The 13204-nt window shown below is 35.3% G+C and overlaps 1 protein-coding gene across 3 annotated transcripts in view; it reads left to right on the forward strand.

Annotated features, from left to right (window-relative positions):
• ENG (endoglin) overlaps positions 1 to 13204 on the forward strand; it is a 160624-nt gene that overhangs the window by 123554 nt on the left and 23866 nt on the right. For all 3 annotated transcript variants that reach the window (XM_053695619.1, XM_053695617.1, XM_053695618.1), the window contains exons 8-10: positions 3701 to 3849; positions 4320 to 4466; positions 7629 to 7661. In XM_053695619.1, the coding sequence (XP_053551594.1) occupies positions 3701 to 3849; positions 4320 to 4466; positions 7629 to 7661 (329 nt within the window). The remainder of the gene's footprint in view (positions 1 to 3700; positions 3850 to 4319; positions 4467 to 7628; positions 7662 to 13204) is intronic.

Below are 13204 nucleotides of genomic sequence, written 5' to 3' on the forward strand. Positions count from 1 at the left end.
ATTTATTACAAACTTAACATACGGTTGGGTACCCTATACACAATTCAGAATGACAGATAAAATTATTAAAAACAAATAAAACCATTTATGATCAATTGATTAGGGGTAGGTCAATTCCTCAAGACAAGTATCATTAAATTTGTGAGGAAATAATATAGCTGTGAGTAAAAATAAGTGTCCAAGAAAATATATATATATATATATATATACATATATAAAGTGTCCAAATGAAATATAAAAGTGTCCTTGATGAGTGTCCTCTGTGAATATCCAATGTGTACAAATGGAGACTCCTAGTGTGGTGAATCCTAATTAGGTTGTTTTCAGTGTTCCCAAAAAAATAAAAATTAAAAAAATGGAGTATGAAAAATTTTGAACCATAAAGTGAAGCTCTATAATATCCAATATAATTGATACCTGTGAAAACCAAAATTACATAGTCTCAATTTATTTAATCAGTATTGCACTATGTAATTTTTGTTTTCACAGGTATCAATTATATTGGATATTATATTGGATTTTTGGAGCTTCACTTTATAGTTCAATATTTTTCATTTTTCAAACAACCTAATTAGGATTCACTACACTAGGAGTCTCCATTTGGACACATTGGATATTCACAGAGGACACTCATCAAGAACACTTATATTTCCTTTGGACACTTTATATATGTATATATATATATATATATACATATATATATATATTTTCTTGGACACTTATTTTACTCACAGCTATATTATTTCCTCACAAATGTGATGATACTTGTCTTAAGGAATTGACCTACCCATAATCAATTGATCATAATTGGTTTAATTTGTTTTTAATAGTTTTTATCTGTCATTCTGTACTGTGTATAGGGTCTCCTATCGTATGTTAAGTTTGTAATAAATTAATTTTTAACCTTCATATTTTAGCATATGTAGATACTTTAGCCTTTTCTAGGCGCTCCCTCCTTCAATTCATATCTATTATCTTTGAGCTTTTAGGGGTCTCATTTTGGAAGCTTGTATCTTGTAATGTTGGCGCTGTATACAAATGTATTTCAAGATGACTTGCCACTGACCATGGCCTTTTCAAAAGTCAACTCTATCCCTTCTGCACTTGTCTCTACTGACACCAAAAAGGCGTTTGATAGAGTGAGTTGGTCCTTCCTAAAAAGCGCAATAACAATGATGAGGTTTGGAGGGAAATTCTTGAATACCGTTTTGAGCAGTAGGTACCTTACCCCATCCAGACTTAAGTAGATATATTCTTCTCTAAAAGGTCAATGCTGGAGGGGTTGTGGGATCCAAGGGGACTGTGATATATATATATGGTGGAGCTGCTCCAAACTGGAGACCTACTGGGAAAATATCTGGAGGGATATGAGTAAAATTTGAGATGATAAATTTATAAGAGAACCTCCAACCTACTTTTATTTGAGAGATTTCTCCCATCTAAACACCTTTATGTTTGAAACATTGAACGACCCCCAGAGAACCCCACTATTGGGGCAGAAGAAGCCCTATCTCATTGCCATACTTGTCTTGTAAACCACATTCTCATGTTTCCTATTACCATATATATACTAAGAGGGTGAAGCTTGTAGTAGGTTATATTAACAATTTTATTATTAATTGTAACTAAAAAATATTATAAGTGTTATCTTTTCTCTTTATGTATAACTCAGCTATATATATATTGTAAACATGTTGAGTTCTGAGAGGACTGTAACTATTTAAGTACATCTCAAAGCATCAGACATGAAGTGAACTCTTGAAATTACAACTGTACTTTGTATTTTTATAAATGTATTTTTTGTCCTCAATAAAAAAAATTTTTTTTTTATAAAAGAGACCCTAGTCTACTATTGATCCACTTTCGCTTCAAAATCAAAGATAAGGTCAAAAAGGCTCTTTTATTATTAAGGCTAACTTGTGCAAAAAGCCTTATTCCGGCGCACTTGAAAACCACTGTTATAACAACTTTGCCAGAGTGGAAGTTAGATAGAGGTACACAAACTAATGTTGCAATTATGGAATACTAGAAACAATCGCCATTAAGGCATTTAGGATAAATACCACCTTGCTTAAAAGACCACTCAATGCAGTAGAATTACATAATTAACAAGTGCATAATGAAAAGACAATGCAATAACACCTACTCTGAATTTCAAATAAGCAGTATATTTTTTTCTGGAAAATGTATTTTCTCCCATTTCCTGCCCCCTATATCATGTGACAGACATCAGCCAATCACAGACTAGTATACGTATACCCTGTGAACTTGTGCACATGCTCAGTAGGCGCTTGTTCCCCAGAAAGACTGTGCAAAATTTGATAATGGAAGTAAATTGGAAAGTGTCTTAAAACTGCTGCTCTTTCTGAATCATAAAAGTTTATTTTGATTTGAGTGTCCCTTTAATGACGGATTATTAGTTAATAATGCCTTCAGTAACCCCTGCCCACCACGGCTATTTTATCTTACCTTATTTTTCCCTAAACAACTAATGTCTGGCAGAGAGAACGCCGAGTGGGATACAATCAGACACGCTAAGGAAAAAGGTTAGAAAAAATAACTAACATTAGTTGTTTTGGTATTCCGGTTCACATTATATTTGCTGGAGAATAACGTCATACTATTTCAAGACTTTGTCACACCATTGTTATACGATTGTCTCAAGTTTGAAGGAACATCCCATTCATATACAAAATTACGCACCAAATACCGTCTTAAACATACTCTTTGTTCTTTTCAAGGATTTGGAACAGCAAAGTATTTTTATTCATGAATATTTTTTTTTTATAAGTGCATACTTTTATGTAATATTACGTTTTTTTAGCATATCCACCGGTGGTATATATATATATATATATATATATATATATATATATATATATATTTTTATAAGAGCATACTTTTATGTAATATTACTTTTTTTTAGCATATCCACCGGTGGTATATATATATATATTTTTATAAGAGCATACTTTTATGTAATATTACGTTTTTTTAGCATATCCACCGGTGGTATATATATTTTATTGTTGTCTAAATTGTGCAATAAATTTATTAACATTTATTTATACAATTAGTTGATTTTATATTTCCTGTTTGGAAGCATGGCTTCGTGCCGGAGAGAGATTTACTTTTTCCTGAAGAAGGCTCTAAGGAGAGCCGAAACGTCGACTCTGTCTCTTATGACCTGTTGTGGTTTATAATAAAGAAATATTGTGTTTCAAAAAAAGATCCTGAGAGTGCCCTTCACTTTTGACTATATCTGTATATGAACCTTGAGGATTGCACCCAGGTGGTTAATACGCTGCCAAGGTCGGAGTGCTGGGACATCTGCTACTTGTATATATATATATATATATATATATATATATAATAAATATATATATATATAATAGTAAAATCTAAATTCAATTGGCAAATATATACCATCAATGTCTAGATAGGCATACAGATATAGCATGATGGAAGCTATAAGGTGGGATGTACCTGTCGAAGTATTTGATACACGTATCATCGTTATAATGTCTGGCAATATTTTGGAAAGACACATGAAATAATTGATAGCTCAGAGAAAACATCTGTATTCTCATTTTACTGAAACAAATAAAATGCAAATCTATTAAAAGTACTGTAACAGGATATGGAAAGCATTGTGTTTTTGTATTTTTTTAATGTTGAGTAACCTTATCCCTCCCTTTAGACACTGAAGACAGAAAGGAAACAACACAAAATCCTCCAGATCCTGAAGTTTCTGACAAAAGTATTGGCTGTTATAATATACTGAACACTTTCAGCCCGAAATGTAATGATGAATACCTGATGATAACTATAGAAGAACGTGTGCTTGAGGTAAAGAATTACAGAGATCATTGAGTCACAGAAAACTATGTCAGCAAGGCAAGATATGCAACACAGGGCACCTGCATATACTGTCCACAAATGGAACTGTGGGAGTTGTCTTTATCAACCAGCAATCAGTAGTACACAAACATGCACTTCCTGCTATATTGTAAGCGTTCCAGAATCTGCAAAAATGTTCTGATTTGAGATAAAAGCTATCTGCAAATATATATACTGGACAGTTTACCTGGATGATGAAAAGGTGTTTTGACAAAGACGGGCCAGTATCCGTACAAAGGTGACATGTGGTGGGTCCACCTTGCAAAACACATGAATCTCATCTTAAATTAATCCTCTTAATATATAATTATACAACTCTGTAATTTTCCATTTTATTATAACACAGTCACACCTTAGAATTAAAGTTGCACACTAAACTTTTCAGAAAAAAAAAATAGGTGTCTTTGTTTCCCATTTAGGTATGCCCACTGCATCCAAGTAAAATTGAAATAACCCTGGAAGACCCCAAATGCAAAGTACAGAGTAACAGTGGTTTTTGGGAACTGTTGACACCACTGCAAAGCTGTAGGAACAATCTTATTGGTCAACAAGAAATTACTAATGCGGTAAGTGGGCAGAACAAGATAGACACAAGAGGGCAGAAGACTGTTAATGTAATTTTTAACAGTGCTCCAGACACTTACCTAGATATTTATTAAACACAGAATACCATGGGAACAAAACAAATGTGATAATAGAAGTAAATTGGAAAAAAAAAATTATTTGTATACTCTTTTGGTTTCATATCCCTTTAACTCCTGATAATATGGAGCAATACAGTGCAGATAACTTTCATGCAAAAATCATTATTACCTTGATTACATTGTGAGAAACAGACATACAGACAGATAAACTGGGGTCATGTAATTATCTATCGACATGTATTAAAGGGACAGTCAAGTCCAAAAAAACTTTCATGATTTAAATAGGGAATGTAATTTTAAACAACGTTCCAGTTTACTGTTATCACCAATTTTGCTTTGTTCTCTTGGTATTCTTAGTTGAAAGCTAATTCTAGGAGGTTCATATGCTAATTTCTTAGACCTTGAAGACTGCCTCTAATCTGAATGCATTTTGACCACTAGAGGGCATTAGTTCATGTGTTTCATATAGATAACATTGAGCACATGCACGTGAAGTTACCCTGGAGTGAGCACTGATTGGCTAAAATGCAAGTCTGTCAAAAGAACTGAAATAAGGGGGCAGTTTGCAAGGCTTAGATACAAGGTAATCACAGCAGTAAAAAGTGTATTTCTATAACAGTGCTGGTTATGCAAAACGGGGGAATGGGTAATAAAGGGATTATCTATCTTTTTAAACAACAAAAATTCTGGTGTTGACTGTCCCTTTAACAACCCAACACAGATGGCGTGCTTAAATTTGACCTTTTTGTATAGATAAGGTGAAATGTAGCTTATTTCACATCCAGCAGTTGACAACTATAACAGATAACTTTTAGAACCAACAGCAAGTTTATTTTGTTTATTTAATGCTTGTGTATTTAAAAAAGTATAGATAGTGATAAAGATGTCAGCACTTATGTGTGAGCATTTGGTAAAAACACGGGTACACTAAGAGGCCTATTTATCAAATGTCTGTCGGACCTGATCCGACAGTGCGGATCAGGTCCGACAGACATTGCTGAATGCGGAGAGCAATACGCTCTCCGTATTCAGCATTGCACCAGCAACTCACAAGAACTGCTGGTGCAACGCCGCCCCCTGCAGACTCGCGGCCAATCGACCGCCAGCAGGGGGGGGTGTCAATCAACACAATCGGACTCGCCAGAAACACATGCCCTCAAGCTCCATTCGGAGCTTGATAAATGGGTCTCTAAGACTACCTGTAAATGCAATAAATTCTAGCTACAAGGGGCAGCTTTTGAGCTATTATACCCAGCAATATACATACATATATATATATGCAGCTGGGTAGTGGCAACTTGTGCCAATTAATGACAGGTAGCATTGACTTACGTATTCTATGGAGGCTACAAAAGAAATGTAGCAATGATATCCTATTGCCGTTTTCAAAATGCTGTGGCTCAAGTACAACTGTTTCTATGGGTTTTGTATCTGCAATTACATTTTAATAGTAATAATACAAAAAAAAATATATACAGTGTATATATAGATATTTGCATAAATAAAAAGAGAGAAGCGCTCAACCTGGGAACGAACCATAGCATAATAGCTTGTTCTATGGCTAGTTACCACCAAGAAGCAGCCTCTTTTTGCTCAATATGTGCCTTTCACAGAGAAGAACTTTCCTGAAGCATATCAGTCTGATCCTGACTTAACAGTACAGTCCAGCCCCGAAATACCAGGCAATCCCTCTCTGAACGAGAAAAACAGTAAAACCCCAGATGTACGTTTCGGCCTATTGTGGGCCTCGTCAGTGAGGTGCAGCCATATCCCACTAGGCACACTGAGCAACGGGTCCACGTCTGGATTCCTGCATCACACTTAGGGAGACTTCCCTAAGTGTCATAATTTGCATAAATAAAAAGAGAGAAGCGCTCAACCTGGGAACGAACAATAGCATAATAGCTTGTTCTATGGCTAGTTACCACCCAAGAAGCAGCCTCTTTTTGCTCAACATGTGTCTTTCACAGAGAAGAACTCTCATGAAGCATATCAGTCTGATCCTAACTTAACAGTACAGTCCCGAAATACCAGGCAATCCCTCTCTGAACGAGAGAAACAGCAAAACCCCAGACATACGTTTCGGCCTATTATGGGCCTCGCCAGTGAGGTGCAGCCATATCCCTCTAGGCACACTGAGCAACGGGTCCATGTCTGGATTCCCGCATCACACTTAGGGAGACTTTCCTAAGTGTCATAATTTGCATAAATAAAAAGAGAGACGCGCTCAACCTGGGAATGAACAATAGCATAATAGCTTGTTCTATGGCTAGTTACCACCCAAGAAGCAGCCTCGTTTTGCTCAACATGTGCCTTTCACAGAGAAGAACTTTCCTGAAGCATACCAGTCTGATCCTGACTTAACAGTACAGTCCAGCCCCGAAATACCAGGCAATCCTTCTCTGAGCAAGAAAAACAGCAAAACCCCAGACGTACGTTTCGGCCTTATGTGGGGCCTTCGTTCCCAGGTTGAGCGCTTCTCTCTTTTTATTTATATATATATATATATATATATATATATATATATCTTTATTTAAATATATGTAAAATAAATTAAACATTCTACAAATAATTTAACTCAAATTTTAAATCTAAAAATAATATTATATAATATAAACTGCCATTAAATTATCAATACTAATGTATACATAAATAAATAACAAAAATAATGAAGTTTTAAAACATTAAAAATATTTATTTAATAAATGTTATATTATTAAAACTAATGTATAAATAGATAAAATAATTTTTAAAAAATGAAAAATATATGTATTTTTAAGAATATAAATTAAGAATATTGGAATTGATTAATTATTTATATTATTTATTACTAATAAATTATCATTATTTTTAGGGCATACCAAGCAACTTGGTTCTTTTTTTAAAAGTGATCTAGCGTTGCTAGGAACAGACTTTGAACCTCAACACAACCTACAACTTTCTACATTGTAATTGTCTTTTGTAGGGACTCAGTAGAGGCTTTTTGATACTTTTTTGTGCAGTGACATTGGATATAGGCCTAAATGTAACTAACCTCTGTAGGTTTATGCACCATCTAACAGATTGTTATTTGCTTTTTTCCAGTACATTCTAAAAAGTGGAAATCAAACGTTATCGGTAAGTGTCTAACGTATTTCATAAATATTCATTAAAAAGTTTGGATTTCAGAATAAGTTTCAATTTTGGAACTCTGTACAACAATCAGTGTTGATAGTGGGGGTGTTAAATGTCAAAATATTAAGGTTAATAGTTACGCATGAGCGAAAGGGGTTTATCGCAGGTGTTTGCTGCTCGTATGAAAATTTAAAGTAAAAGCGATCGCTTGAGCTTAATCGCAATTTATGCTAGAATGATTACCGCAACCTCAGATCTCTGGTTAGCTGTTTTCGCGAAACAAAAAAGTGTCACAAAACACAACAAAAATACATTATAAAGTACAGTTACACTCATATTAACACTAAGAACTATTTTAAAAAAAAATGCTCAAAAAAGTTTTTAAAGATATAAGGGTCTCCGGTATTGGGGGGGGGGGGGAGGCAGGCAAAGGGCTTTAACATAGAGATACATACATATACATGTCTAAATATGCCTATGTATGTATATATATATATATATATATATATATATATAAAACACAAAAAACCCAGCACTCACTAGCAGATTCACAGCAACGTTTAAAAGCAAAACTGGGGGAAGTCAGTTACATTTGGCGCCAAAGGATCAAGCCCAGGACCACGACAAGGTCTCCCCCTTCCTGGGACCCTAACCAGCACCCACACAATGCATACTTCCAAACAAACCAACTGGGAACCTCCCAGGGTGACACAGGCTTTTGTAACCTCCCCTATGTAAAAACAAAACACAGGAATGGACCACACTCACAGACTGGACTGGGTACACATCCTAAGCCACTGTTAACTCCACAGCCCTGAACACTGACAGACAGCTGCAAAGTTCCCAGCAACCCAGGCAGTTAACCCCCGAGCAACCTGGGTGTCCATTCCTGTGTTTTATATATATATATATATATATATATATATATATATATATATATATATATATATATATATGTGTGTGTGTGTATGTGTACATATGTATTTATATGCATTTACAGACATATATACACAAAAAAACCACATAAATACATATGTATACATATATATAAGTGCTCACATACAAAAAACATCTAGAAGTTATAGGTAAAGGATAGAATGTTCATGTTGCACAAAGAGAGAAAATATTTCAAAGTTAACCTTTAATTATAATATTAAGGGGTCAATTTATCAAGCTCCGTATGGAGGTCTAAAGACAGCTGTTCCATAACCTTTCCGCCTGCTCTGAGGTGGCGGACAGAAATCAACCCGATCGAATACGATCGGGTTGATTGACAACCCCTGCTAGCGGCTGATTGGCCCCGAATCTGCAGGGGGCGGCATTGCACCAGCAGTTCACAAGAACTGCTGGTGCAATGATAAATGCATTTATCGATGTGCGGCGGACATGATACGCTACATCGTATCATATCTGTTCGCACAATAATAAATAGACCCCTAAGAGTAAGAAGCAACAGCAAAAACTAATAGTCCAGCAATAATATGATAACCTGCAGTAACATTAAAAACACATCTCTGTCTGATAATATTAGAATCTCTCGGCTAGATTACGAGTTTTGCGGTAAGCTGAAAAAGCAGCGTTATCAGGTTCTAACGCTGCTTTTTTAATACCGCTGGTATTACGAGTCTTGAAAATTTAGTGGCACCGCACACTTTTTTGGCCTTACCGCAAATCAACTTACGCAATATGCGTAAAGTCTTTTTTCAATGGGACTTTCATAGCTCCGGTATTACGAGCTTGTCCTGGGAGGCCAAAAAGTGAGCGGTACACCCTATCCCGTCAAGATTGGTACTGCATTGTAAAGTCAGTAGTTATGAGTTTTACACTACAAAGCCATAGCATAAAACTCATAACTAAAGTGCTAAAAAGTACACTAAACACCCATAAACTACCTATTAACCCCTAAACAGAGGCCCTCCCGCATAGCAAACACTAAAATAAAATTATTAACCCCTAATCTGCCGCTCCAGAAATCGCTGCCACTATAATAAACATATTAACCCCTAAACCGCTGCACTCTCGCCTCGCAAACATTACTTAAATATTATTAACCCCTAATCTGCCGTCCCTAACATCGCCGCCACCTATCTACATTTATTAACCCCTAATCTGCCGCCCCCAACGTCGCCGCCACTATATTAAATTGATTAACCCCTAAACCTAAGTCTAACGTTAACCCTAACACCCCCTAACTTAAAAATAATTTAAAAAAATCTAAATAAAACCTACCATTATTCCCTAAATTATTCCTATTTAAAACTAAATACTTACCTGTAAAATAAACCCTAAGCTAGCTACAATATAACTAATAGTTATATTGTAGCTAGCTTAGGGCTTATTTTTATTTTACAGGCAAGTTTGTAGTTTTTATTTATTTTAACTAGGTAGAATAGTTACTAAATAGTTATTAACTATTTAATAACTACCTAGCTAAAATAAATACAAATTTACCTGTAAAATAAAACCTAACCTAAGTTACACTAACACCTAACCTTACACTACAATTAAATAAATTCCCGAAATTAAATACAATTACCTAAATTCAATAAAACTAGCTAAATTACAAAAAAAAACAACACTAAATTACAGAAAATAACAAACAAATTACAAAATTACATCTTTAAACTAATTATACCTAATCTAATAGCCCTATCAAAATAAAAAAGCCCACCCAAAAAAAAAAAAAAAAACCTAGCCTAAACTAAACTACCAATAGCCCTTAAAAGGGCCTTTTGCGGGGCATTGCCCCAAATAAATCAGCTCTTTTACCTTTAAAAAAAAATACACACAACCCCACCAACAGTAAAACCCACCACCCACACAACCAACCCCCCAAATAAAACCATAACTAAAAAAAACTAAGCTCCCCATTGCCCTGAAAAGGGCATTTGGATGGGCATTGCCCTTAAAAGGGCATTTAGCTCTATTGCGGCCCAAAGCCCTAACCTAAAAATAAAACCCACCCAAAATACCCTTAAAAAATCCTAACACTAACCCCCGAAGATCCACTTACCGGGAAAAGTCTTCATCCAAGCGGCAAGATATCTTCATCCTTCCGACGCGGAGCGGGTCCATCTTCAAGACATCCGGCGTGGAGCATCCTCTTCCAACGACGATTACCCGACGAATAAAGGTACCTTTAAGTGACATCATCCAAGATGGCGTCCCTTAGATTCTGATTGGCTGATAGAATTCTATCAGCCAATCGGAATTAAGGTTTAAAAACTCCTATTGGCTGATGCAATCAGCCAATAGGATTGAGCTCTCATTCTATTGGCTGTTCCAATCAAAATCTAAGGGACGCCATCTTGGATGACGTCACTTAAAGGTACCTTCATTCGTCGGGTAGTCGTCGTTGGAAGAGGATGCTCCGCGCCAGATGTCTTGAAGATGGACCCGTCTGGAGGACCACTTCTGCCCGTCTGGAGGACCACTTCTGCCGGCTTCGTTGAGGACATCTTGCCGCTTGGATGAAGACTTCTCCTGGTAAGTGGATCTTCGGGGGTTAGTGTTAGGATTTTTTAAGGGTGTATTGGGTGGGTTTTATTTTTAGGTTAGGGCTTTGGGCCGCAATAGAGCTAAATGCCTTTTGAAGGACAATGGGGAGCTTAGTTTTTTTTAGTTATGGTTTTATTTGGGGGGTTGGTTGTGTGGGTGGTGGGTTTTACTGTTGGGGGGTTGTGTGTATTTTTTTTACAGGTAAAAGAGCTGTTTTCTTTGGGGCAATGCCCCGCAAAAGGCCCTTTTAAAAGCTATTGGTAGTTTAGTTTAGGCTAGGTTTTTTTTATTTTGGGTGGGCTTTTTTATTTTGATAGGGCTATTAGATTAGGTGTAATTAGTTTAAAGATCTTGTAATTTGTTTGTTATTTTCTGTAATTTAGTGTTTGTTTTTGTTGTAATTTAGCTAATTGTATTTGATTTATTCAATTGTATTTTATTTTATTTAGGTAATTTATTTAATTGTAGTGTAAGGTTAGGTGTTAGTGTAACTTAGGTTAGGTTTTATTTTACAGGTCAATTTGTATTTATTTTAGCTAGTTAGTTATTAAATAGTTAATAACTATTTAGTAACTATTCTACCTAGTTAAAATAATTGCCTGTAAAATAAAAATAAACCCTAAGTTAGATACAATGTAATTATTAGTTATATTGTAGCTAGCTTAGGGTTTATTTTATAGGTAAGTATTTAGTTTTAAATATGAATAATTTAGTTAATGATAGTAATTTCATTTAGATTTATTTAAATTATATTTAAGTTAGGGGGGTTAGGGTTAGACTTAGGTTTAGGGGTTAATAAATTTAGAATAGTGGCGGCGACGTTGGGGGTGGCGGCAGATTAGGGGTTAATAAATGTAGGTAGGTTGCGGCGACATTGGGGGAGGGAGATTAGGGGTTAATAAATATAATGTAGGTGTCGGCGATGTTGGGGGCAGCAGATTAGGGGTTAATATGTATTAGTACCGCACCCTTCTTACCGCAAAACTCGTAATCTAGGGGTCTGTTTGATAATATTTGAATAGGTCTCTAATTACCTGTAGATAGGGTATTAAATTACTGGAGTAGTATGTGGGAGAGTGGAAAAGGGAGGGTATGCTAAGCCTAGAGTATGCCTGTTATCAAATAGTGCCGTGTTGTACACTAGATCATTTACTAAATCCTTACACTGAACTTTAAAGCAGAGCTCCCTCCCAGTATAGTTTCTCTCCCATCCTGCCCTCCATTTCCCTTGTAAATTAGTATTGTGGATATAATGATTAAACAAACAGGGACCAGTTAAAAAACAAAGGTGCTGCTATGTAATTTTTGGATTCTTTTGGTTCTTAGCTTTCAGGACACAAATATATGCACCAATATCATATACGCATATATAAAACATAATTTATGCTTACCTGATAAATTAATTTCTTAAAATATCACATATACTTGATTACATGAAAATTGATGTGTATATACTGTATATATATATATATATATATATATATATATATATATATATATATATATATATATATATATATATATATATTATTATTTTCATACAGGTGGTAAGAATCCACAATCAATTACTCCTGACCACTAGGAGGAGGCAAAGATTCCCAAACCCTAAGAGCTCTATAAAACCCCTCCCACCTTACTAGAAACTAGTCTGATGTATAGCCAAGCAAAATAGGAAGGAAAAGGAATTAAGAACAAAAAAACATAGGAGCAGGGAAAAAAGATGTGCCAAAAAATAAATAACCACCACCAACAAATACAACAGGGTGGGGTCTCTTGAACTCTCACCACCATGAAAGAAATTAATTTATCGAGTATGTTTTCTTTCATACAGGTGGTGAGAGACCACAATATATTACTCCTGGGAACCAATACCCAAACTGTGAAGTCCACAAGTAATGAAAAGATACGGCGCAATAGAAAAACATTTTTTTTCACTAATAAACTAAATCCTAAACCCAAATAAATGTCTTTGTTTTATAACATACAAAGAGGCAAAAAATATTAAGCTGAAACCACTGCCTGGAGGACTCTGATACCAAAAGCTGACT

The sequence above is a fragment of the Bombina bombina genome, chromosome 12, assembly GCF_027579735.1.
Source record: "Bombina bombina isolate aBomBom1 chromosome 12, aBomBom1.pri, whole genome shotgun sequence".
NCBI lineage: Eukaryota > Metazoa > Chordata > Amphibia > Anura > Bombinatoridae > Bombina > Bombina bombina.